This window comes from Aspergillus ruber, assembly GCF_000600275.1.
Source record: "Aspergillus ruber CBS 135680 unplaced genomic scaffold scaffold00011, whole genome shotgun sequence".
Lineage (NCBI taxonomy): Eukaryota > Fungi > Ascomycota > Eurotiomycetes > Eurotiales > Aspergillaceae > Aspergillus > Aspergillus ruber.
The window spans coordinates 432848-453992 of record NW_024467307.1 but is presented as its reverse complement, the minus strand read 5'-3'; the positions used below and the strand labels follow the sequence as shown (position 1 = coordinate 453992).

At 49.2% G+C, this 21145-nt stretch overlaps 9 protein-coding genes and 1 non-coding gene across 10 annotated transcripts; 4 read left to right on the top strand and 6 right to left on the bottom strand.

The window, feature by feature from the left end:
* Positions 1-2069: 2069 nt before the first annotated feature.
* EURHEDRAFT_411968 (general amidase GmdA) lies at positions 2070-4192 on the bottom strand. Its single transcript, XM_040781787.1, has 5 exons — positions 3905-4192; positions 3051-3851; positions 2948-2995; positions 2508-2892; positions 2070-2448 (listed from the first exon to the last, which is right to left on the bottom strand). The coding sequence occupies exons 1-5, from the start codon at positions 4178-4180 to the stop codon at positions 2309-2311; spliced, it is 1650 nt and encodes a 549-aa protein (XP_040639383.1). The 5' UTR covers positions 4181-4192; the 3' UTR covers positions 2070-2308.
* Positions 4193-4652: 460 nt separating this feature from the next.
* Positions 4653-7350, bottom strand: EURHEDRAFT_477959 (uncharacterized protein; the record flags this gene model as incomplete). Its single annotated transcript, XM_040785446.1, has 1 exon — positions 4653-7350. A coding segment is annotated over exon 1 (2535 nt), but the record flags the coding sequence as incomplete, so codon positions are not given.
* Positions 7351-8111: 761 nt separating this feature from the next.
* EURHEDRAFT_454946 (putative 5-Methylcytosine G/T mismatch-specific DNA glycosylase) lies at positions 8112-8912 on the bottom strand (the record flags this gene model as incomplete). The annotated part of the gene is made up of 1 exon (XM_040784237.1): positions 8112-8912. A coding segment is annotated over one exon (801 nt), but the record flags the coding sequence as incomplete, so codon positions are not given.
* Positions 8913-8964: 52 nt separating this feature from the next.
* Positions 8965-11675, bottom strand: EURHEDRAFT_50202 (uncharacterized protein). Its single transcript, XM_040785775.1, has 2 exons — positions 11479-11675; positions 8965-11401 (listed from the first exon to the last, which is right to left on the bottom strand). The coding sequence occupies exon 2, from the start codon at positions 11267-11269 to the stop codon at positions 9248-9250; it is 2022 nt and encodes a 673-aa protein (XP_040639380.1). The 5' UTR covers positions 11270-11401; positions 11479-11675; the 3' UTR covers positions 8965-9247.
* Positions 11676-11784: 109 nt separating this feature from the next.
* Positions 11785-13135, bottom strand: EURHEDRAFT_411965 (putative glycerol dehydrogenase). The gene is made up of 4 exons (XM_040781786.1): positions 12959-13135; positions 12612-12908; positions 12174-12554; positions 11785-12102 (listed from the first exon to the last, which is right to left on the bottom strand). The coding sequence occupies exons 1-4, from the start codon at positions 13023-13025 to the stop codon at positions 11897-11899; spliced, it is 951 nt and encodes a 316-aa protein (XP_040639379.1). The 5' UTR covers positions 13026-13135; the 3' UTR covers positions 11785-11896.
* A 132-nt stretch (positions 13136-13267) lies between these two features.
* EURHEDRAFT_522956 (inositol oxygenase) lies at positions 13268-14881 on the top strand. The gene is made up of 2 exons (XM_040786878.1): positions 13268-13339; positions 13376-14881. The coding sequence occupies exon 2, from the start codon at positions 13756-13758 to the stop codon at positions 14734-14736; it is 981 nt and encodes a 326-aa protein (XP_040639378.1). The 5' UTR covers positions 13268-13339; positions 13376-13755; the 3' UTR covers positions 14737-14881.
* A 345-nt stretch (positions 14882-15226) lies between these two features.
* Positions 15227-16354, bottom strand: EURHEDRAFT_402375 (putative NAD binding Rossmann fold oxidoreductase; the record flags this gene model as incomplete). Its single annotated transcript, XM_040780136.1, has 2 exons — positions 15227-15967; positions 16028-16354. 2 exons carry the CDS (start codon positions 16352-16354, stop codon positions 15227-15229), a joined length of 1068 nt encoding a protein of 355 aa, XP_040639377.1.
* Positions 16355-16977: 623 nt separating this feature from the next.
* EURHEDRAFT_t74 lies at positions 16978-17049 on the top strand. The gene has a single exon. It is a non-coding gene; the product is annotated as a tRNA-Glu (tRNA).
* A 599-nt stretch (positions 17050-17648) lies between these two features.
* EURHEDRAFT_411963 (uncharacterized protein) lies at positions 17649-19036 on the top strand (the record flags this gene model as incomplete). Its single annotated transcript, XM_040781785.1, has 2 exons — positions 17649-18929; positions 18978-19036. A coding segment is annotated over exon 1 (1088 nt), but the record flags the coding sequence as incomplete, so codon positions are not given.
* A 513-nt stretch (positions 19037-19549) lies between these two features.
* EURHEDRAFT_455017 (uncharacterized protein) lies at positions 19550-21109 on the top strand (the record flags this gene model as incomplete). Its single annotated transcript, XM_040784242.1, has 3 exons — positions 19550-19621; positions 19887-20572; positions 20716-21109. The coding sequence occupies 3 exons, from the start codon at positions 19550-19552 to the stop codon at positions 21107-21109; spliced, it is 1152 nt and encodes a 383-aa protein (XP_040639375.1).
* Between the last annotated feature and the right edge of the window lie 36 nt (positions 21110-21145).

Below are 21145 nucleotides of genomic sequence, written 5' to 3'. Positions count from 1 at the left end.
CGATGTGCGAAATGAGATCTCTGCGTACTTCGTATTCCCCATTTTATCATATCATTTTTGCCTTTCAGCTCTTCTCCAAAATGCAGATTCATGCTCCGCATACACTAATTTACTAATGAACTACCGATGATATATATGAATACACATAGCTCCTGCAGAAAGCTTGGCGCCCCTTTTTGGCACTCGCGGCGGAGATTGCGGAAATAGCGGTGATGTTATCCGCTGCGCTTATAAGTATGTATACAGAAGAGAAGAGAAGACGCTTATGCAGCATCACCCGAATAAGCTCACACCGTTCTGCATATTTAGGCAGCCATATGCACGGTGGTCATAGTGTTCTCGCCTCTGTCATGTCTTACGATTGATCAGTCACGACAACGGAGTACACCGTACTCCGTGAGTACATATGGAGTACTTTGTACAAGTAGAGCTGCAGATTCGTCTCTTACCCCTTCAGGAAGGTGTTCACAAGCTACGCCACCGTAGCTGGACCAACTAGATGGTGTGAGTTTGTTGACAAATTTCGCTAGATGTGTATCATTGTACTTTGATAGACTATACCGCTCCAGGGAATTCTTGGACAGTGTACTCTGTGCTCCGTGCTCTGAAAATCATGGAGATAGATCATGGGGATACGTGGTGGATGGCTTGTGCTGGTGGCTCTTGCTGGAAATGGTATCTGCATGCGTTGGAAATCTTGAGATTCATGACTTGGATTCGAGTGATCAACGGACTCGGTTATCCAGTTTAGACCGTTTGTAGACGAGTCATTATAGATATATGATATTCTATCACTGAGTCAGATACAGTAGCTGGTATAGTTGACGCAACCTGCACGCCCATGCAAACATCACCTCGCCATGCGCGTATATGTACAATCTAGATTCGGCACCATAATCCCACCATCCACCCGTTGCAGTAGCCTTGCCAGAAGCATTATATTCCCAAGCGCACTGCTCCAGCTCGGGACTGGCGAGCTCAATGCGTTGCGTGGTCCTCTGTCGTTTGCAGACGACGAGTTCACTCAATTGGAGTCTCGAAGTCATCCGAATTGTCGGCTTGATTTCTGCATTGTGCAACTAAATGGCGCTGTCTCTGAGCTGGGAATAGATTACCTAAATAGGTCGCCAGGGAGTAATACGAATAGATCAAGCGAGAAGGAGAGAGAGCATACCCTGGGAGTGTCCAAATAGCACATAACGATCTCTGGGTCCAGTCAATGCAGTAGCAAGATCACCCGCTGGTGGACGAATGTCCTGGGCCATTTTGTAAGGCGAATTCAAACATGCTCCCAATTATTTGATCTCTCATCCTCACTGTCGGTCCAAGTAAAAGTGGTTCCGCTCCTATCGGCAAGTGCGAGGATTATACCAGCTCTAAACAGGTCTGGAACGGATTATCCGTTAGCATAAGCGATTTTCTTTAGACTGATAAACAGGACTTACAATATACACCACACCACAAGCATCTCCCATGATGCTTAAATTGGATATCCAAACGACATTACACGCAGCTCGCACGCATCTCGTAGCGCAGTTCTCCAGAATCAGCGTGTTCCAAAAGTCTGTTGTAGGCCCTACATCGTCTACCCACTCACCTTCTAATCTTCAGGTTCTGGCTCACACGGTTGAACAAAATTCGCTAAATACAGCCACTACGCCTTTGACAGGCGCCACATACTGGCGTGTTACTGTCGCATTTGATTATATGTTCTCTGCAACTTATGCAGACAGAAGCTATGCGCCTGCGCTAGTTCTAAAAAATAGAGAACGATACCTGTCAGTGCACAATGTCAGCCACGTTGTTCCAGGCAGATGAGGTTTCGCTTGTGGAGGTACAGGTGGGTTCGACAATATTCAGTGTTCAATATCCAACCAGTAAGAATAATTCCAGAGTAAGGAATATCCAGGTCAATCCTGTCGCGCTTATTCTACACGCAGAGCAAGATGAATGGATGCATCTTTAAGCAGGAAGACCTCTAATCGCGACGTCACATGTCGTGGTCGCATACCAGATTACAACCTAAGGCATGCATCACAGATACAAGCATATACAGCAATTCATATATAGCGGAGGTATAGGACACGCGAGATTGTGCCTTGGGAAAAAACGACAATGATCAGAGACTTGTCCTCTTCACAATCCCAAACCCAAGTGAGCCTTCCTTCACCAACTTCGTTTCTCAAGGAATCCCAGCCCTACACTGTGTTGTCCCGAAGCACATTGGTCACGGTTTGAAGGTTTCCCCAGCACGTTTTGAATGTTTCCTCTATTCTCTGAGCCTTATGGACCATGTCCCTTCTTCGGTTCACCAATGTCCGCTATTAGCATCCTCGCCTCGTAAAGCAGCGCTTATATACTCAGCAAGAACAAGAATCTTCTCCTCCTCATACTGCCGTCCAATCAACTGCAACCCAACAGGCGCACCTTCATAATCTCGGACATCATCTGCCATAATAAGCACTTCGCTCAAACCCCAGTGATCAGGTAATGAAATGAATACTTACACCCCTCAGCCTCTACCCCATCAACACTCTCATCCACATGCGTAACTGGCAAAGTAACAGTTGAGTAATCCAACATATTCACAAAAGTCGTCGATCCCGGATGCACATGCTTCCCTGGCAGCGCAGCTGCCATAATAGTCGTCGGGCAAATGAGCGCATCAACCGGTCTTCCCGTTGTTGTTCGACTAGCGGTACTATTCCAGTAATCCATGTAAACTTTTTGCCAGCGACGTTTGGAGACGTTGAGGGCGAAGATCTCAGAGGCGTTTTTTGGGGTCTTGCTAGGGAGGTTGAGGATCCACGCCAGTTGGGGGACTGGGGTTTCGCCGGAGGCGGCTAGTTGGGTGTTTATGTCATGGCCGGCGTCGAGGGTGTAGGCGTCGTACTGTATTCAGGGTTAGCATGGTGGTTTTCCGCTTCTAGAGAATCTTGTGTTGTACCACGAGGGAACATCCTTCAGCGTGGGACGGGGGTTTCCAGTCAATAACCTGCATAATCAGTTTAACTCTCATGCAACATCCATACAAAAACATGGGGAATAACCTCGTGGCCAAGCGTAACCAGAACCTCCCTAACCAACCTAACAGCCCTCAAAATCGGCGGATGCGGTTTCATAATCCCATCATCCTCAAACATCCCAAACGCCATCTTCCCCTTCGCCTCCCCACAAAGCAACCCCTTAATCCTCTCCTCAACCTCTCCCCTCCACGGAATCGGCAAACTACCCGGATCATACACCCACGGCTCCATCCCCAACACACTTTTCATCGCAAGCCTAACCGCCCCAACACTCCCCGCCATAGGCCCAACAACAGAAGGCACTGTATTCTGCCCATCCATCGAATTCTCCGCTCCCTCATACGGGATCCTCCCCACAGAAGTCCGCAACCCATAGATCCCATTAAACGCAGCAGGAACTCGAATACTACCCCCGATATCCGTCCCAAAACCCAACGGCGAGCCCTTCAGCGCAAGCAACGCGCCCTCGCCGCCAGAACTACCACCGGACGATAAATGCCGGTTTCGAGGATTCCAGGTATACCCAATAATGTTGTTGGCTGTTTCGCCGGACATTAGGCCCGTGGGGACGCTGGTTTTGCAGTAGAGGACTGCGCCGAGGGAGCGGAGGAGGAGGACGAGTTCGCTTTCGGTGGTGGGGGGCTGGTCAATGTGGCTGATGTAACCCATTGTTGTTGAGGTGTTTTTGATGTTGAATTGGTCTTTTAGGCTGATGGGGAGACCATGGAGGGGGCCGGTTGGTTTCTGGTGGACTTTGAAATGGGCGTCGAGACGGTTTGCGTCTTCTAGGGCTGCTTCTGGGAAGAACTCGTGAAGACAATTGAGCTTTCAATTAGTTAGCCTTGATATATATCTCCAATGCAACCTGCGAAGCTTACATATTGATGCGCCAGCGCAGCCCGGTGACAAAACGCCTCAGTAACTTCCACCGCAGACCACTCTCCAGACGTCGTCTTCTGGATTATCACTGTTGCGTCACATTCCGTGATTTCAATTTCTCTTTGCTCTAAGAATTGATGCAGATACGGGCCGGTGATATCAGGCTGCTCGTCTGCGGTGGGGATTGAGTCCACAAGAAGTCGCCATTTTTGAGGAATTGATTCAATAATGGCGCAGCGTTTGGCTTCTGCTCGTTGCTGCCAGGGTTTCGTCATTTTGAAGGATCGCTTTTTGTGTGGAAATGGGTTTATCTGCCGTCTGACAGTTTAAGAAGGTCATAAAGTGGAGATCGATATGACAATTGCCGGCAATTATCCGATGCGGAAAAGTAATCTACTACATTCCTACTACTACACACGTCCGATGTGCAAGAATAATAGAGGAAGTAAAATACGGCTGTGGAATTGAAGAATCTACATACATCAAAGCAGCGCAGATAGCAGATATGTCTCGTCTCAATTCATAGATCATTTATTCCATTCCTCGTCAGTAGATTCGTTTCGTTATCGTAGTCAAACCCTCCACATGCAGATCCAAGAGCGGGCCAAAGATGGGTATCAATCATGGTTGTTGCTTCAAATTTTTCTTTTTTCTTATGCTGAAGGGTAAGGTCCATTCTGTTCAAGTTCATCTCCTCCGTGATCCACGTTCTCTATCTCGCCGACTTATGTGCGGCTCCTCTTCACCTTCGTCTTCTTCCTCGACAGGGGCAGGAGTACGTCGCTCGGTACGGCGCTTGGGCCGGCGTCGTCGGTTCGAACTTATATTACTTGCTGAATCATCTGGTGCAAGCGAAATGCCATCGTCTAGGAATTCATCATCTAGTCCGCTATCGAATCCGTTGCCCACTGCGGAAGGCGTGCCCATGCGAGCTTCGACGTAGGATCCACGACGGTTTTGGTTAGCGAGAGACAGACCGGCTCCTCGTTCCCGTAGCGTCTGTCGAACTGTCTCCGCCTTGCAGTGCAGAGCTTCAAACGCATCTTCGAGAGCTTCCATTCCAAGATAGATTTCACGTTCCACCTCAGCCAAGGCAGCAATTTCCATCTCCTCGTCTATAGTGATGGGTCCGCCAGACAATGCAGGGTTAGAAGTCATGTTGTACGGCTGACTGGCTGGTCTGTCCATACCAGGAGTCGGGCCCCGAGACGCACTGAAGGGCGTGTTTGAGCGACTTCCCCAACGTGGGGTAGAGCCTGAGACTGGCGGGATCGCATCTTCTGCGCCGCTCCGGAGGAAGCCATCAAAACGACCAGAAATCAAGATATCCCATTCATCGTCACTGATGGCGGACAGCGTTGCCAAAACATGGTGAATGCCTGGGTTGTTGAGCATATAAATAGCCGTCTCAGGGTCACGCGGAAGGGATGAAAGTCGATATAGTCGCTGAATGGCAGATGCAGATGAGATCAGGGCGTGCGGGCGCGAGCGAGATGGCCCGCCAACAGCACTGGGAGTCGGTGAGATAGACGAAATACCCAGGAGTGAACAGAAGAGCTGACGCTGCTCAGATCCCAGGTGTGTCAGCATAGCAAACGTCAATGTATCATCGTCCACAGCATCCGGTGCGCTAGTAGCTTGTCCTGCCTGCTCACCGAGCCACTTGTCGACGGCGAGCTTGGTCTTGCGAGACTGTCGAACATAGTGCTCACGATATTCCTCCGGGATGTCAATGTCCATCTTCTGCATGGGAATATGCTCTTCTCCTGAGGCTCCAGTATCGACGACAGACGGCGCCATCATAAATGGTGGCCACGTAGGGAGCTCCTTGCGACCCGAGACCAGCTCCAAAACTTCTCCCCAACTGACGCCCGGATGAGGCTCTGTCATATCTTCGTTTTCACACATCAAGCAATTGCACGATTCACACGAAATATCACGGGCAAAAACGGCCTCCAGACGGTCCAGCAAGCGACGAGCGACCGATCGATATCCAGTCGCCACAGCAAGCGATCCATTCTTTGTCATGACATTCTGGTACTCATCCAAGAGGCTTCCAAACGGCTCAAAAATCCTGCGTGCTGCAATGTGCGGTTGGTACGATGGAGGGGGTGCGATATCCCGGTAGTGCGATCCCAGTAGGAGGGTTTTGTGAGTGTGACGATCCAATCCACCGTTCTGAAGCAGATAGTCCACTCTCGGGATGGATGCAGGCACCTCCGGCGGCGGGGGAGGTGGGGGAGGAGCACCAAAGCCGGAATTAGTAGTAGGAGGTCGTCCATGGTCGTGCGCAGCATCGGCCGGGCTGCGGTAGCCTGGACTGTTGTGATGACGGTGGTGGTAAGGTGACGACGTCGACGACCGATTCTGAGTCCGAGACGGTGGCTTGTCTGGCGTCTTCACTCTCCGAGTACCGCTGGATCTATACTGCGGCCCGATGGTAGCATCTGAGCCGTTGGCGGACCCAGCTGCCGCTGGCGATCGAGGCGGAGACCTAACATCCCTATGAGTAGACGCCCGTTTGGGCAACGTAGTTTCCTCCGTAACCTTAGATCTGGATGGTTTGTGGCTGGCTGTCCTAGAAGGCATATCTCTTTCATAACTGCTGGTTATCTTAGATTTTGGGGTCTCCGGTCGCATCGTTCTGGTTGATTTGCTCTCTTCTTCCTTTGAGCGCAGGCTCGACGACGATCGATTCGATCCGGTTCGGATGCGGATCTTGGTCTTGGGTCTTTCTGTGCTCTCCTCTTTCTTCTCCTGTTTGTCGCCCACGGAGCTTCCTTTCCGCGAGTGCTGATCCAGACCTGTCAACGGAGGGCTAGGAGGTGCATGATGATGATTGTTATTGCTGTTGCCGTTCTCTGTGTGATGGCGATCCTCCTTCTGTGGTGTCTCTGTCAAATCAGTTGGATCGGGCGTAGGAGGGTCCGGACCTCCAACGAATTCCTTGCTATGGGCTTTGGAGAAGTTTGGATACGGCATACTCGTTCTCGACTCGAGAAACGAGGCTGCTGGATTGTCGACGGCCGGCATCGAGAATCTGCGTGAACTGGTGGGAGAAGTCGGAGTAGTGGACGGTGTAGAGGACTGAGCCGTGGAAAATTCCCGTTCTGGATCCCTGGTTGACGAATGGGTGGAACCGTAGGACGAACAGTGTTTGCGATGACGATGTGTGGGTTGGGACAAAGAGGAAGAGGAGGTTCGGTGTTTTCTATGGCGGTTCCTGTCGCGATCACGTTCATTTAGTCTCAATGGTAGCATGATGTGTAGTGGGCTCGACATTATGGGCAACAATATGAACAACGAAGTGTTCCTGTTTTCCAAAAAATCTTTCTATCCCACCGGGATCGGTTTGGTGTGTTCCGTTTAGTTACCTCGTATAGATCAAAACAAAACAAAGAAAAGTGAATCAAAATCAACAAAATGAACGCAAGCGTGCTTTTCTTTTTGGAGGATTCGAAATCGGATGTCGGTAACAGACTTGCTGAAGATAGGTAAAAAGAGTGAATGAAGAAAAGAGGTCGGACGAGCACTCAGGTCACACTCCGGCAGTACAAGGTGAAGTTCCCTATACTCAATTTTCCTTCGTCTCTTTCGTCTTCCACTCTTGTCTCTCTTTCTAGCTGTCTTATTTGGCGCTTAGACGTTTCTGTAGGACACTGGGATCTCACTGGCCGGATGAAAGGCGCTCGGGGGTGGTATTGAGTCACTTGATTCGGATGCCGCTGCTGCTGAGCTGTGAAGAGTGCGACATCCCGTCGGGGAGAGCAGGATAGAGCAGGAATAAGAAATGAAGGATGAAAATACAAATGAAAAACAACGATAATGATGGGAGGTAGGAAGAATGGAAGAAAGAAGAAATCAGGAAAAGAACAGACGCGAGTATCGTGGGATGGTTGGCGGTGAGGCGCTTCGACGTCTTTCGCCGCGGCAACTGACGTGGACGTATAAGTATTCCACAGGTTATAAATATAGGAAGTTGTTATAGAAGAAATAGATCTCACAGGTAGATTAATCTCTGGGCATATGAATGATGACAGAACCATAGATTGGCGATATGGCGGCCATGTTTATGCCCAAGGCAATCACTCCGTGGTTCAGGTATCATTATATTTTAGGCTATTGTAACTAGTTATAGGGTATCAATCCAAGGTAAATGACAAGTAAAAACTCCAACGAGATGCAAAATACAGATGCAAGTTAATGTCATGTCAGCCCATTCGCAACCCTCTTCACCGGTGACATCTCCAATACCCAATTCCCCTCCTCCTCATGCGCCACCCCTCCTCTCCGCGCCGCTCGCATCATCTTCTCGCTCGCCCTTGTTCTCTCTCCCGTCTCCCGGTCCCAGACCCATCCCTCTTTGAGCCACATCCAGGTCAAATATGCGCGCAATTCCTTGTCGTGGGGTAGAACCGATTTCCATTCCGGTATAAAGTCCGATGTCTGTGCGCCTGTTCCGTTCCAGTCCCGTGCAAGCCCTCGTAGTTCGTCCCGGCCGAAGATCCGCCAGCTATCCAAAGAGTAAGTGCCAACGCCGGGGAGGTGTGCAATTTCCCAGGCTACTCTGGGATCATCGTCATCAATATATTCGTCCTGGCTAATGTCTCTTCCGTCCATTTTGCGGGGGTAGTGGAGTTCGCGATATCGTCTTCCTTTAATGGGGGGATTTGCAAGCCATGTCTGCGCTAGACTGATACATTTCTTTGCACGTTGGTTTTGAAACCCCAGGCTATACATTATTGAAACTAGTCCAGATAGCTCTGCTGCGGCCATAGCTTCCACTGTAGGGTAACGATTGAAAACTTGAAAAAGAACTGGGATAGCAACTCCGCCTCTGGTTCGGTTCAGAAAAATGGTAGCAATGAGTAGTCGAAAGGGATTGTGGGCGAGCTGCTCCTGGATCAGGCCAAACGATGGAGCATCAATTGGCGGAAACGGAAGACATGATTCAGGCTCAATAAGAGGGTTCGGGAAATAACGTGATATCTTGGGGATTTTGGAGCGCGACAATTTAACAGGCTGAGATACATTCTTTTTGGTTGGAGTTCTCGGGACAACAGCTGAATGGGAATTGGTCTCCTTATCTCCAGCAATAGAACTGACATCGCTAGGCCCATCACCAAGACACGTATCTGAGTCGGAACAAAGAAAGTCAGAAAAGAAATCGAGCTTTTCCAGAAGACGTGTTTCCTCTGGTACTGAATTCTTTTGTTCTGTAGGTTGGAATTCAGCTTTGTTGCAAATGCACGGTTTTTTGATGGATCTCTCTTTCTGTGAAGTATCAAAATACTTGGATCTCACCTCCTCGCCCGCGATTACACGGCGCGAATCCTCGGTTTCTATAAATCCAAGTCCCAATGCGGATCTTCCAAGATGTTCGAATAAGCCATTGGTTCGTCTTCAGGGTCGTCCGCAATCAGACGGTGGTTTTCAGCATTCTCCTTAGGATCAGGTTGAGGCCCTTCAGGTTGCCTCCTAGAACGCTGTTCAGATTGCTCTTGATTCTTCAAATCTCGCTTTTTTTGTTTTCGCTTCAGACGCTTGCGCCGATTCTTTTCTGTTTTCTTCTCCTCCACTGACATCACTCCAGGCAGAGTCGTGGTGGCAAGAATCTCGTTGACATCTGGAACCCTTTGTCTCTCCCTTTCTGCTCGTGTCTTTTTCGTCTTCGGCTCAAACAATGCGGGATCAATAATAGCGACCACTTCGTTGCTGAAATCAAGCTTAGGAGTATTTTTCTCGCTGAAGTTATGCATGCCTTCACGAGGCTTTCTTTCATTCTCCTTTGTTTTCGACGTCAACTTCGGTGGCTTGGGAGAAGCAATGGCTTCCTCACTGGCCCCCGGTTTGCCAGCATCGTCCACATTATTATTGTCATCGTCAAGAGAAATTGAGTGATTCCGTAGGCCTCGGTCTGAGTCGGCCAGATGGTTTTCTTCATGAGGTTTGCCGCTCACACGGATCCTCTCGGGGAGAGCTGTCGATTGAGCTGGTTGAACTAGTTGTGCGGCAGTAGATTCCTGGGCATCTGTTTCGGTGGCAGTTCGTGTATCAGGTTCGTTTTCGACCTCGTCATCAAGAGGAATCAGCTCTGCTTTTAATCTCAAATCAGAATATCTGCTCTTGTTGGGGCTGCTGTGGATCGACGAAGCAGGAGCATTATTACTATCTTTGGACTCATATTTTGAGACAGCGTTCTTTTTGGTAGACTCGGGCGATTTCGGCGGGGTAATAGCTATAAAATCACCATCCACGTTTAATTGAGGCGCGTAGTTTGGCAGAACGCTCGCTGTATCTTTAATGTTGATGGTTTCGGGTTTAGCCGCTTCAACTTGTATCGTGCCGTTCTCTGGTCTCGAGCGTTTCTCCTTCTTGCTCTTATCTGGCTTATCCTTGTCCTTTTCGGCGCGTCTCTTTCTCTTTCGTTCCTTCCTGAACAAGGCCTCATCTTTTTCGTCAAATTCTTCTCCAAACTCCGAAAGATCGTCGTCGACACCATGTCCCTCCGCCCAGGTCTCGAGATAGATCCTTCTGATGAACCTCACTAGCTCGTTGACGGCAGACTGATTTAATCCCAACGTATCTGCCTTCCCACGCACATCGCCCACGAACTGCCGCCTGGCGCACCGTCCGACCGGATATCCATGTCCCTTCATAAAAGGATGCGACTCTATCAATCCAAGCAACTCGGATTGCTGGTCCGATCCAAGAGATGCTAGTATTCTATCTTCCGGGATACCGGCTTCGTTGACGGGTAGATTGTTGTTTGACTCGGTTTCGTGGACGTCGTCATTCTGAAGAACAGGGACAGTATCTATTTCCATTTCGCCGTCATGATCAGCGTTGTCGAAATTCATAGCATCTGCTTCGGGCTCGGGCTCGAGTTCAAGTGCAGGCGCAGGCGTAGTCTCAGGTTCAGGTTCAGGTGCAAGCTCCCCCAAATCAGTCTCACTCTCACACTGATCCTCCACAACCCTTGTAATCAATTTCTGCGTCGCAGCAGCCTTTGCGCATGTAACACGACCCGACGCGAAATAAGGCGATTTCCTCTTCCCCGACGACTGCGCCCGTCCATTACTTGTACCATTATTACCTGTCTTCTCCGACGTATTTGCATTTGTAGACAGCTCATATGTAGACTCGTCGTCGCGCGCGCCGTCTAACCCTTGCATCTTTATTTCTTCTCCACCTTCGCCAATTCCCAGAAGACTTGATTTGTACTCATCAAAGCTGATATTGTAAGTATGTTCGTCGGAGAGGATGTTTTCGACCGTGTTTAGGTAGATCTCGTCGTTGAATGGTTGGTATGCGTCTGTGTTGACGGCAGCTGCCATTCTCTGCTTTTGGCTGCGCGTCTGCATTTTTGGGGGATTGGGGTGCTAGTTTATTATACGTTTTCTTCGATCAAGTTTGATTGTTCTATGTGGGTTATTCGTGGTACGCGGTATTCGGCATGGTAAGGCTAGGTCGCGAAGGTGTTGAATCTGCTGGAGCTAAAAAAGCTCAATGTCAGCAATATTTTCTTTCATAATTGGTATACTATATGAAAAATAAATAAAAGCAAACCAACTTGCAGGTGAAATCCTTTAAAGTGCCACCCAGCTATTCCAACGCCATCCGGGTCTTGTTTGAGCATACTCAGCATAGGGACATGTCGGCGGGTTGATAACACAGAATTCTTATAACACAATATATTAAGTGAATCTAGGGCTCTAGAATTGAGCTCCTATTGTATTCACCATGCCCAGTGGACTGTTTTGACTGTTATCAGAATCGGGACATGAATTGGAGGTCAGAAAATAGTGGAGAATGCACAGGCCAATTGCCATATCGGTACAGTTGACAGTACAGAGTAGTTGGGATGCTCTAGAACCATTCACGGAAAATATGCAGCAATATTCATTGGTATTCTCGTAAAATATATCTATTTACATCTGATCTATATCCAATCCCATAGCAATCATAATACAGCCCTTCAATCTACACGCTTAGAGCTTGCCAACCTTGTCGGGGAATCCAAAATCAACACCAAACGGAGGGAAGACGAAGCGCTGAAACGCTTGTTTTGCAGCAAGATCATCGCTATACTTAGCGATGGTCGCAATGTCCGAGTCATCCAGGTGGATCAGTTTTCGGTTGTCTTCGATGCGAGAGGGAGTAACTGATTTGGCGAGGACGGAGGAGCCACGGGCAACTGGAAATCGAGATTGTCAGCATTTCTCACACTTCTTTGGGCTTGACGAAGATGAGGATAGGTGTACTCACTGTGCCAGCTCAGCAGAACAGTAGCTGGAGTAACGCCCCGCTTCTGAGCCACTTCGACAATCGGTGCTGCCGTGAAGAGCGGGCTACCTGTGCTGCCTAGAGGACTGTACGCAGTAATAACAATACCCTTCTCCTTGCAGAAGTCGACGATCTCCTGCTGTGGAAGGGAGGGGTGGTTCTCGATTTGGTTGACAGCTGGAACAACAGTAGCTTGGGGCAGGAGCTCCTCGAGGTACTTCACACTGTAGTTGGAGACACCAATGGCTTTGACCTTGCCGGTGGTCAGGAGCTTCTCCATGCTCTTCCAGGTGGTGACGTGGGAGTGCGAGTGAACGATATCGCGGGAACCGTCTTCGTGCTTGGGGAAGAGAGGGTGGTTTCCTGTCATCGTCGCCTGTCAGAACTGCGCAGATATCGTAGAAAACTAGTTACACTCACCATTAGGATTCATAGCCAACGGCCAGTGAACAAGGTACAAGTCTAAGTAGTCCAAGCCTAGCTTCTTCAGACTCTCATCCAATGCCTCCTCCACGCGGGAGTGAAATGTGCACCACAGCTTGGTGGTCACAAACAATTCCTCCCGCTTAACGAGGCCGGCGTCAATGGCGTCCTTGATACCCTTTCCGACCTCCTCTTCGTTCTGGTAGCAGCAGGCGCCATCGATGTGACGGTAACCAGCCTTGATAGCGTGGAAAACGGCTCTTTCGACTTCACCCGGGGCTGATTGCCAAGTTCCTGTACAGAATTAGACAGTGTGAAGAACAATGAATTATGTTATCGCATACCCAGTCCCAAGGCGGGTATCTCAGCTCCAGTGTTGAGCTTGAATCGCACGTCCGCAGCAGCAGTCATTGTGAGGGTATCTTAGAGAATAGTATTGTGGAAGGGAAAATGAAGAATGAGTATGAAAAGGGAAGAGAAAAGACGCGCTGAAAAGGACCGTCTATTACCCCTCCATCCCCTCATCCCCGCTATTGCGATTCCCCATGTCGACCAGGATCCAGTACAACCCATGTATGTCTTACTCAGCATCCTGACTGTATCGGGTACCTTTCCTCCTTCTGGATAGCCGTCAAGAACCTCAGCAACACTCGCCGAAAGATGCCTTCTCGATTTGAAATCCGAGTCCTGATTGACCCGGCCCGTAAGTCTGTGATATCATCCCGTGCAACTCAAATTAAGATTCAAACTGATGTAAGATAGCAGAATTTCCCCTTTCGGCCATCCCGCGCCCTCGGAAAACAGAATCCAGGCGAAACCCGCCACTGCAGCCATGGAGAGACTTTCCCTCCGCGGTTGCACTGCGGCGGAATCTTGAATCCGGGGAATGAAAGGGCTGGTCGATCTGGAGGAATGAAGCCTCAAGGGATCTCCGGGCGTGGGATTCGTTACTCTAACGGATTCTAAGGGCCGTGGCGACCTCTGTGTGTGAAATTCTTGCATGAATCGTGCTTTGGTGGGAGATCTATTGTCATATATATGACCCATCAGACCCCAGGTTAACTCTGTCAACAACATCAACTATTTTACTAAACACAATTCATCAAAAGCCTTTCTCTTTTTCACAACCACAAAAGGAACAATGGCACCAGCAGCAGTTGACGCACCCCCCCTGGCTCCCGTCTTCTCCAAGCGGGACGGCCACGCCCTCGAGGACCTGTCCGACGCCATTGACGATGTCAACGTCCTCAAGGATACCCTGAAGAAGCAGCAAGCCGCTGAGAAGAAACAACAAGAAGAGAGGGATCTCTACGAACAATCCGAGTTCGACCAGGACAAGGACAAGACCCAGTTCCGCCAATACGAAGACGCCTGTGACCGGGTCAAGAACTTCTACAAGGAACAGCATACCAAGCAAACAGTGGCCTATAACCTCAAAGCTCGCAGCATGTTCCACTCCAAGACCCGCGCCGAGATGACCGTCTGGGAGGCCATGGAGAAACTCAACACCCTCATCGACGAGTCCGACCCAGACACCAGTCTCTCCCAAATCGAGCACCTTCTCCAGTCCGCAGAAGCCATCCGCCGCGACGGCAAGCCCCGCTGGATGCAGCTTACTGGCCTCATCCACGACTTGGGCAAGCTGCTCTACTTCTTCGATGCACAGGGCCAGTGGGATGTCGTTGGTGACACCTTCCCCGTCGGTCTTGGTTTCGACGACCGCATCATCTACGGCTCCGAGTCCTTCAAGGATAACCCGGACTACTACGACCCCATTTACAGCTCCAAGTTCGGTATCTACACCCCCGGCTGCGGACTCGATAATGTCATGCTCTCATGGGGCCACGACGAGTACCTCTACCACGTTGCCAAGGAGCAGTCGATTCTGCCCCCTGAGGCGCTCGCCATGATCCGCTACCACTCGTTCTACCCCTGGCACAACGCCGGTGCGTACCATGAGCTCATGGACGACCACGACAAGGATATGCTCCGCGCTGTCAAGGCCTTCAACCCGTATGACCTTTACAGCAAGAGCGATGGTATTCCGAGTGTGGAGGAGCTGAAGCCCTACTACATGGAGCTTATCGACGAGTACTTCCCCACGAAGGTTCTCAAGTGGTAGATGCTTGGTTTGAACTTGTTTTTGTATAGAGATTGTTTTTATTTTTATTTTTATTTTCATTTTGTTCTGATTACCGTTATTGTCCACGGTTTCTTTTTGCATGGTTTAAGCGATGATTTACGAGTTTCAATGAATTATTTCCACGATCACTTTATTCTTTGTGTCCATGAATTACGCTTGTAGAAATTGTATATTGATTGAGATTATCTTAAGTTTGAAGTCTTCTAGGGGTTCGTGCTATTGTATGAGTATCTGTGACGGCGACGGCTCTTGTGCATCGGAATCGGGTTCCCGACAGTGGCACCAAGTTTGGGAGCACCTACAGAGGACTTAGTGCAGGATAATCAATAATTGATGCTTTTTTAGATAGAACTAATGCATTGCAGTGAAATATTGCTATGCTCATGTGTAAAATATCGAGGCAGGTGGTGGTCATACGGTAAGATGTAGGGTATGGAAGGTGCAAAGTCTATCCACAGGTCTATTAAGCTTACAACCTCGACTTATCCGCCCGACTCCCATCCTCATCAAAGAAAATCTTCTGCCCCGTAATCAACGATTCCTGCAGGGCGGCTCCAATGCGAACAGCCTGCACAGCACCCTCCAATTTCAACGGCACAGGCTTATTCTCCAAACACGATGCCGTGAACTCATTCGCCTCAGTAACAAAAGCATACTCGAATCGGTCATAGTAATGCTGCGGAATCTCGCGGTGCACGCCCCCGTTATCATAAGTGTTGACCAGGTTGATCTGCGGCTGCGCATTGACAGTAACCTTGCCCTTCGTCCCGATGATCTCAGTTGTATCCTCTTGCCCCGCAGCCATCATCCGTGAAGCGTAGAAATACGCCATCTTGCCATTATAGAACTCCACCAGGCCGACAGCATTATCGCGGTCGTTGTGCTTGCGCAGGTCTGGCTCGACCGCTGTGATTCCCACCGCCGACACGGACTTGACCTTGCTATCTTGTCCAAAGAACCAGAGTGCCAGGTCGATGTCATGAATTGAGCAGTCGACGAAGATGCCGCCCGAGAACTGGGCGTAGGCGACGAAGAAGCCTGACGGGTCCAGCTTATCGCATGTTTGGCTGCGCAGGACGGAGGGGGAGCCTAGGGTACCGGTGGACATTTTGCGGTGGGCGTCGCGGTAGGAGGCGTCAAAGCGGCGGGAGAAACCGCACATTACTTTAAGATGGGACTTCTTGGCGGCTGCGTCGAGGACTTGTTGTGACTATTATCGTCTACCGTTAGTGGTTGATCAAGATGCTTTGGGATATAAGTGGAGGCATACAATCTCAACATTCGTCGAAAGAGGCTTCTCGCAAAGAACATGCTTCTCGGCGTCAATGGCCTTGATGGCCTGTTCAGCGTGGACGGCTGTTGCAGAAGCAACAACCACGGCTTCTAATCCCTCGTGCTTTAGCATGTCATCGTAGTTCTTGTACAATTTGACGCCGTACGGAGCGAGGTGCTCCTTGGCCCATTCGATCTCAGTATCATCAGGGGTACTGGCAGCAACCAGCTCTGCGCGGGGAGTGCGTTCAAGGAAGTTCAGAGCATGACGCTTGCCCATGCGGCCGAGACCAGCGCATCCGATTCGAAGCTTTGAGACGGACATGGTGGATGTAGATGTGATGAATGGAGGAAGGAGGAGTGGTGACTTGGGAGACTGGCTTGAGTAACAAAGAAAATCTCTCTCTATTTAAAAAATCAAGCACACCGCTTCGTCGGAAACCATTGTACAGAGCTTCAGGGATCGAAGCCATCCATCGCGACGTTGTCATTGCTACCCCGGAATTGGTAACGTACCCAGACCGCCAGCTAGTGAATTGCCTCGGAAAAGGGCTTCCACGACGAGGACTACATATCACGGAGTAGAACCAATTCTCCACAGGGAAGTGTTCAAGTCGGAATTCTCTTGAACATTTATCCTGGTTGGTTCTAGACGGTGAATGGTTCTTTTCCTGTTGAGTATGATCTGCGGACTATGCTATGGGATTTGCAGGGTCTCGAGCATTGACCATACATAGAGGATATTTGGAATGGATTACCCGGATAATGAAGCAAATTTGTTGCAATTATATAATGCTTTTGATTTTGCTCTATTCTTTCTTTGGGGGGGGGGGGAAGGGGTATCTGTTTAATAGTTGGCAAGATCAAGTTGTGATTCCAGTATATTTTAGTGACTATTTTAAGGTGAGTTATATAACGCTTACGGAAAAGACATTGTAGATTACCTTTTCCGGCATGGTGTAATGGTAAACATCGCCGTCTTTCACACGGCAGCTCGGGGTTCGATTCCCCGTACCGGAATTTCAGTTTTTTTTTTTTGTATTTCTATTTTCTTTTCGTTTCTTTTTTCTTTCCCTTCCAACGTTGGCTGTTTTTAAGACTTAAATTGATGTAAATGACAGGAGACACTTATTTCAAACCCGATATTGGCTGTCTCCTGTTGGAATATATATCTGCAATGTTGACCCTGGCTTCTCCCATGTTCTATTTAACTAGAGCATGCCCACGGAGTAGATAGAGGCAAACCCAATTCAGACCCGTTAAATCAGCTTTCCTGAACATAAAAGTTCATGAAAATGACAGCGGCAACTTAACGCTGAGACCTAGCAATCAACTAAGTCAAATTTCGACTGCGACAACGCCGACATTGATTCTACTACAGTACGAACTCTTTGATCTCTTTTATATAAGAATCTTTACATACTCACAAGTGATACGCAATGACTGACACACGATGACTGACCACTCAAGAGGATAATATGTATAGAATCACGGAGGAATAAGAAGCTTTGTGAAATAGCGATGATAACCTAAATGGCAAGCAAGACTACAGATCTTTGTGTATAACTGCCGCGTGCAATTTCGCGTTGCGTATATAATATACTATCCTAAATCACGCCTCGCACCTCATCGTCCGATTTGGTAAATCCTATCCCCAGTCTGTGCAACGAGTCTAACCGCTAATACTCGAGTAATAGTTACACAATTCACCACTACAACTACCACAACTACCACTTCTCTCCTTCCCTCCTTCCCTCCGTCCACAATAGGTCATGCTCGCAAAACCTCGATATTGGAACCAAGCGGCGTTCGCAAACTACCTTGGCGGATCCGAAGACGAAATCGCAACTGTGAGACGGGGTCTCGTGCAATTGATGAAATCCTACGACGCAATCCACAAGTCGTTCAAGACCAAAGCAGCGAAGAATGGATTAAAAGAGCTATTGTTGTTGAATCTCGACAAACTACTAGTGCTCGTCCGAGATGCACACACGAATGACGTTCGCTTGGAGGGGTTGATGGGTCTGGCGTACAAGGTCAACAATTCGCATAAGCAGTATGGGCGCGAGAAAATGGCTTTTATAATCACGAATAAACCGCCTGCGGTTAGGGATAACGATGAGAACGATGGCAATGACGATGGCGATGAAAGTAGCAGCGAGGAAAGTGGAGAGGAGGAGGATTCAAGCGATGGCGGTAGCAGCACTGGGAATGGCCCGGGGATACACAAGTTCAACGATCAACTAAAGCGTGAAGTCAATGATACCAGAAATCGTGACACGCCTTCAGAAAGCAGGGGTCATGAGCGGATCCGCGATATTAGAAGTGACCATAGCATAAGCCATAGCAGAAGCCACAGCAGGGCCAACCATAGCAGTCCGGCAGTCGTCCTGAACAGAGACTCTGCGGCAGAGCCCCCGAACAAGCGCATGAGACCATCAGAACCACTAGCACCACTGAAAACACTCTCTGGACCTTTCCCGTCTTTCCCTCAATATCAGAAACCCAGCTATAATCTCCCTGTTCGCAACATATGGGTGGTAAATGAGGTCGACAATGAAAGTCACGGCCTCTGTCCTATCATGGAACTCGTCAAGAAAGACACCGATAAGAACAATCTTCAACTCTCGGACCTGGACTTTGACCACTGGCTGTTGATTGTGCAGGCCCATTGTGGCTACGACTATAGTATCCACCGGTTGGAATATCGGCCGTCAGCTACCATCACCTTGCCTCTAATGATCGGTCGGTCGTTTACAGTCCCCATGCGCACCCCGAGTCAGTGGCGGGGTGCACTGAACTCACTGCTACAAGCTAAACCAGACCAGGATCCAGTTTTTCACCTGGTATCTCAATGTGAGTAACTCCAAGTCTTGTTGTGCTCTTCGTGGTAAATCCTGACAATGTCTTAGCAGAATCAGGACCAGGGTCAACACATTATTTACCTGAATTTGATTTTTCTCAGATATACCAGCCTGCTACCAGGTTGAGTCCTACCGTGAAGCAAGAGTACGTGGAATAGCTCTTAGAGCAAAGAGCGGGAAACAGTCCGCGCTAGATGCAGCCCAACATATACCAACAGCTACACGTGCAGCTGTGCGCATTCCATACTTATAGATTAATATAAATTAACCTAGCTTGACAGCCATTAGTTAGGCCCGTACTTCTGCTCTCACCGTGTTATACCAAATAGGCAATGCTCAATGCCCGTACTATGCAATTGCAGCCAATAGTCCCGCTTACTAAGCCCATACACCGGGATCGGCTCCAGCTACTCACCGCCCGGCAGATTCGGACCAATGCCATAGCGGCAAGACATTTACAGGACATGGGAGTCCTCAGTACGGAGTATCTTTCAGCTGCTGCTTTCTTTCGTGATTCCTATCGTGTTCTGGCTCATCCCATTCTCTGCTTCTTTTCCAGTCGGATTTATCGCGTCGAGTTTTGTCACACTGCGTGTTGGGACCCTCTGTTTTTGCTGAACAGAAGAGCTTCCGTCCCTGTGGGATTCGCGGAAGAGATGCGCAAAGTGCGCCGTAGCCACACGAAGTCCCGGAAGGGCTGTGTGCAGTGCAAGAATGGTCATGTGAAGGTCGGTTATATTGCATAGCTTCGTCTTTTTTTTTTTTTTTTTTTTCAGGATTGCACACGAATGAGGATGGCCGTGGCCCTTTATATAGGGACAGCTCCGCGGGCGCGGTTTCGGGCGTACCGAATACGGCGTATCCCATCCCGTGTACACCCCAGAAATACCCACACCGAGGAATGACAGACGGGCCCGTTCACATTCGCATGTCTCTGCTGCATATTAATGGCTCCGCGTATTTCGTGAATGCAATCGACTAACGCTCAGACAGTGCGATGAGGTGATGCCCACTTGTGGCTTGTGCCTGAAACGCAAGCAAGAATGTACCTGGCCGTCTGGCTCCGGAAATGACACCCACAGCCAGGAATCCTCCACTCCCAAAGATGGCAGTGATGCACATATTGGGACGAGTGAGTCGCCATCGTCCTTTGCTTCGGACCACATACGGTGTTTGGAGATGCGCCTGTTCCACCATTATATGGTCGAGACGTACCGCTCGATGCCGGAGGGTAGACTCACCCATTATCACTATCAAGTGATTATTCCAAAATTTGCAGCCAATCATGCGTTTCTGTTGGATGCTATGCTGGCCCTGTCGGCTATGCACCTTGCTTTCTCCGAAACCAACGAGACTCGTTACTGGTTAGAGCTTGGATTGAAGTATCAGACCAGTGCTTGCACTTCTCTTAGTCGACTATTGACAGTTGACGTGACGCCTGAATATTTTGGACCGGCCTTTCTTAGCTCTGTATTTATTATGTTAACTGCAACCGCCTATCCCAGTGTCTCGCGGGACAACATTGCCTTCAATGCGCTTTCTCAGGTGCTGGAGATGCGGCGGTTACTAGCTGGATGCTCACTTCTGATGGAGAGATTGCGAAATAGCCCCTCACCTGAAATGATGCAGTGGTTCAATGTTCAAGGTTCCGTCCGAAAGGATGATTCCCCAAGAGAAAAGTGAGTTGTTTTGTTCCCTGCGGATATATTTGCAGCGTAAATGCTAACAATTGGACTAGAATACAGGATCAAAACATGCACCGAATCCACGGGTTTGTTTCCCGACTAATTTTGTACAACGCACTGAGCTAACACATTTCAAGTGCCCTCAGTGATTCACTTCAACGATTATATCCGCTCATCGAGAGTTGCAGCGATTTCCGGAGAAGTCCCTACAAGAATACATGGGACTTGTTGAGCGATTCCGTTCATAGTTGGCCAATGTACGGTGCTCGAGGTGGTTTTATAGCATTGCCGATTCATGTCAGCGATTCCTTCCTCACCTTACTGCAGGAGGACGATTGGATGGCTCGTATCTTATTTCTACACTACGGTGTAGGTCTGCAGCTCCTCTCAGACCGATGGTATGTTGGCGATTGGGGACAACGTATGGTGGCTTCGATTGTGGAATCTATGGAAAGCGAGATCCCACCTGAATGGGTGAGCGTCGTGACGTGGGCGAGAATGGCAGTCGGGCTAGATGCTACTGTGCCGTGAACCGAGCCAGACCATCGGTACTGACAAACCGACAAA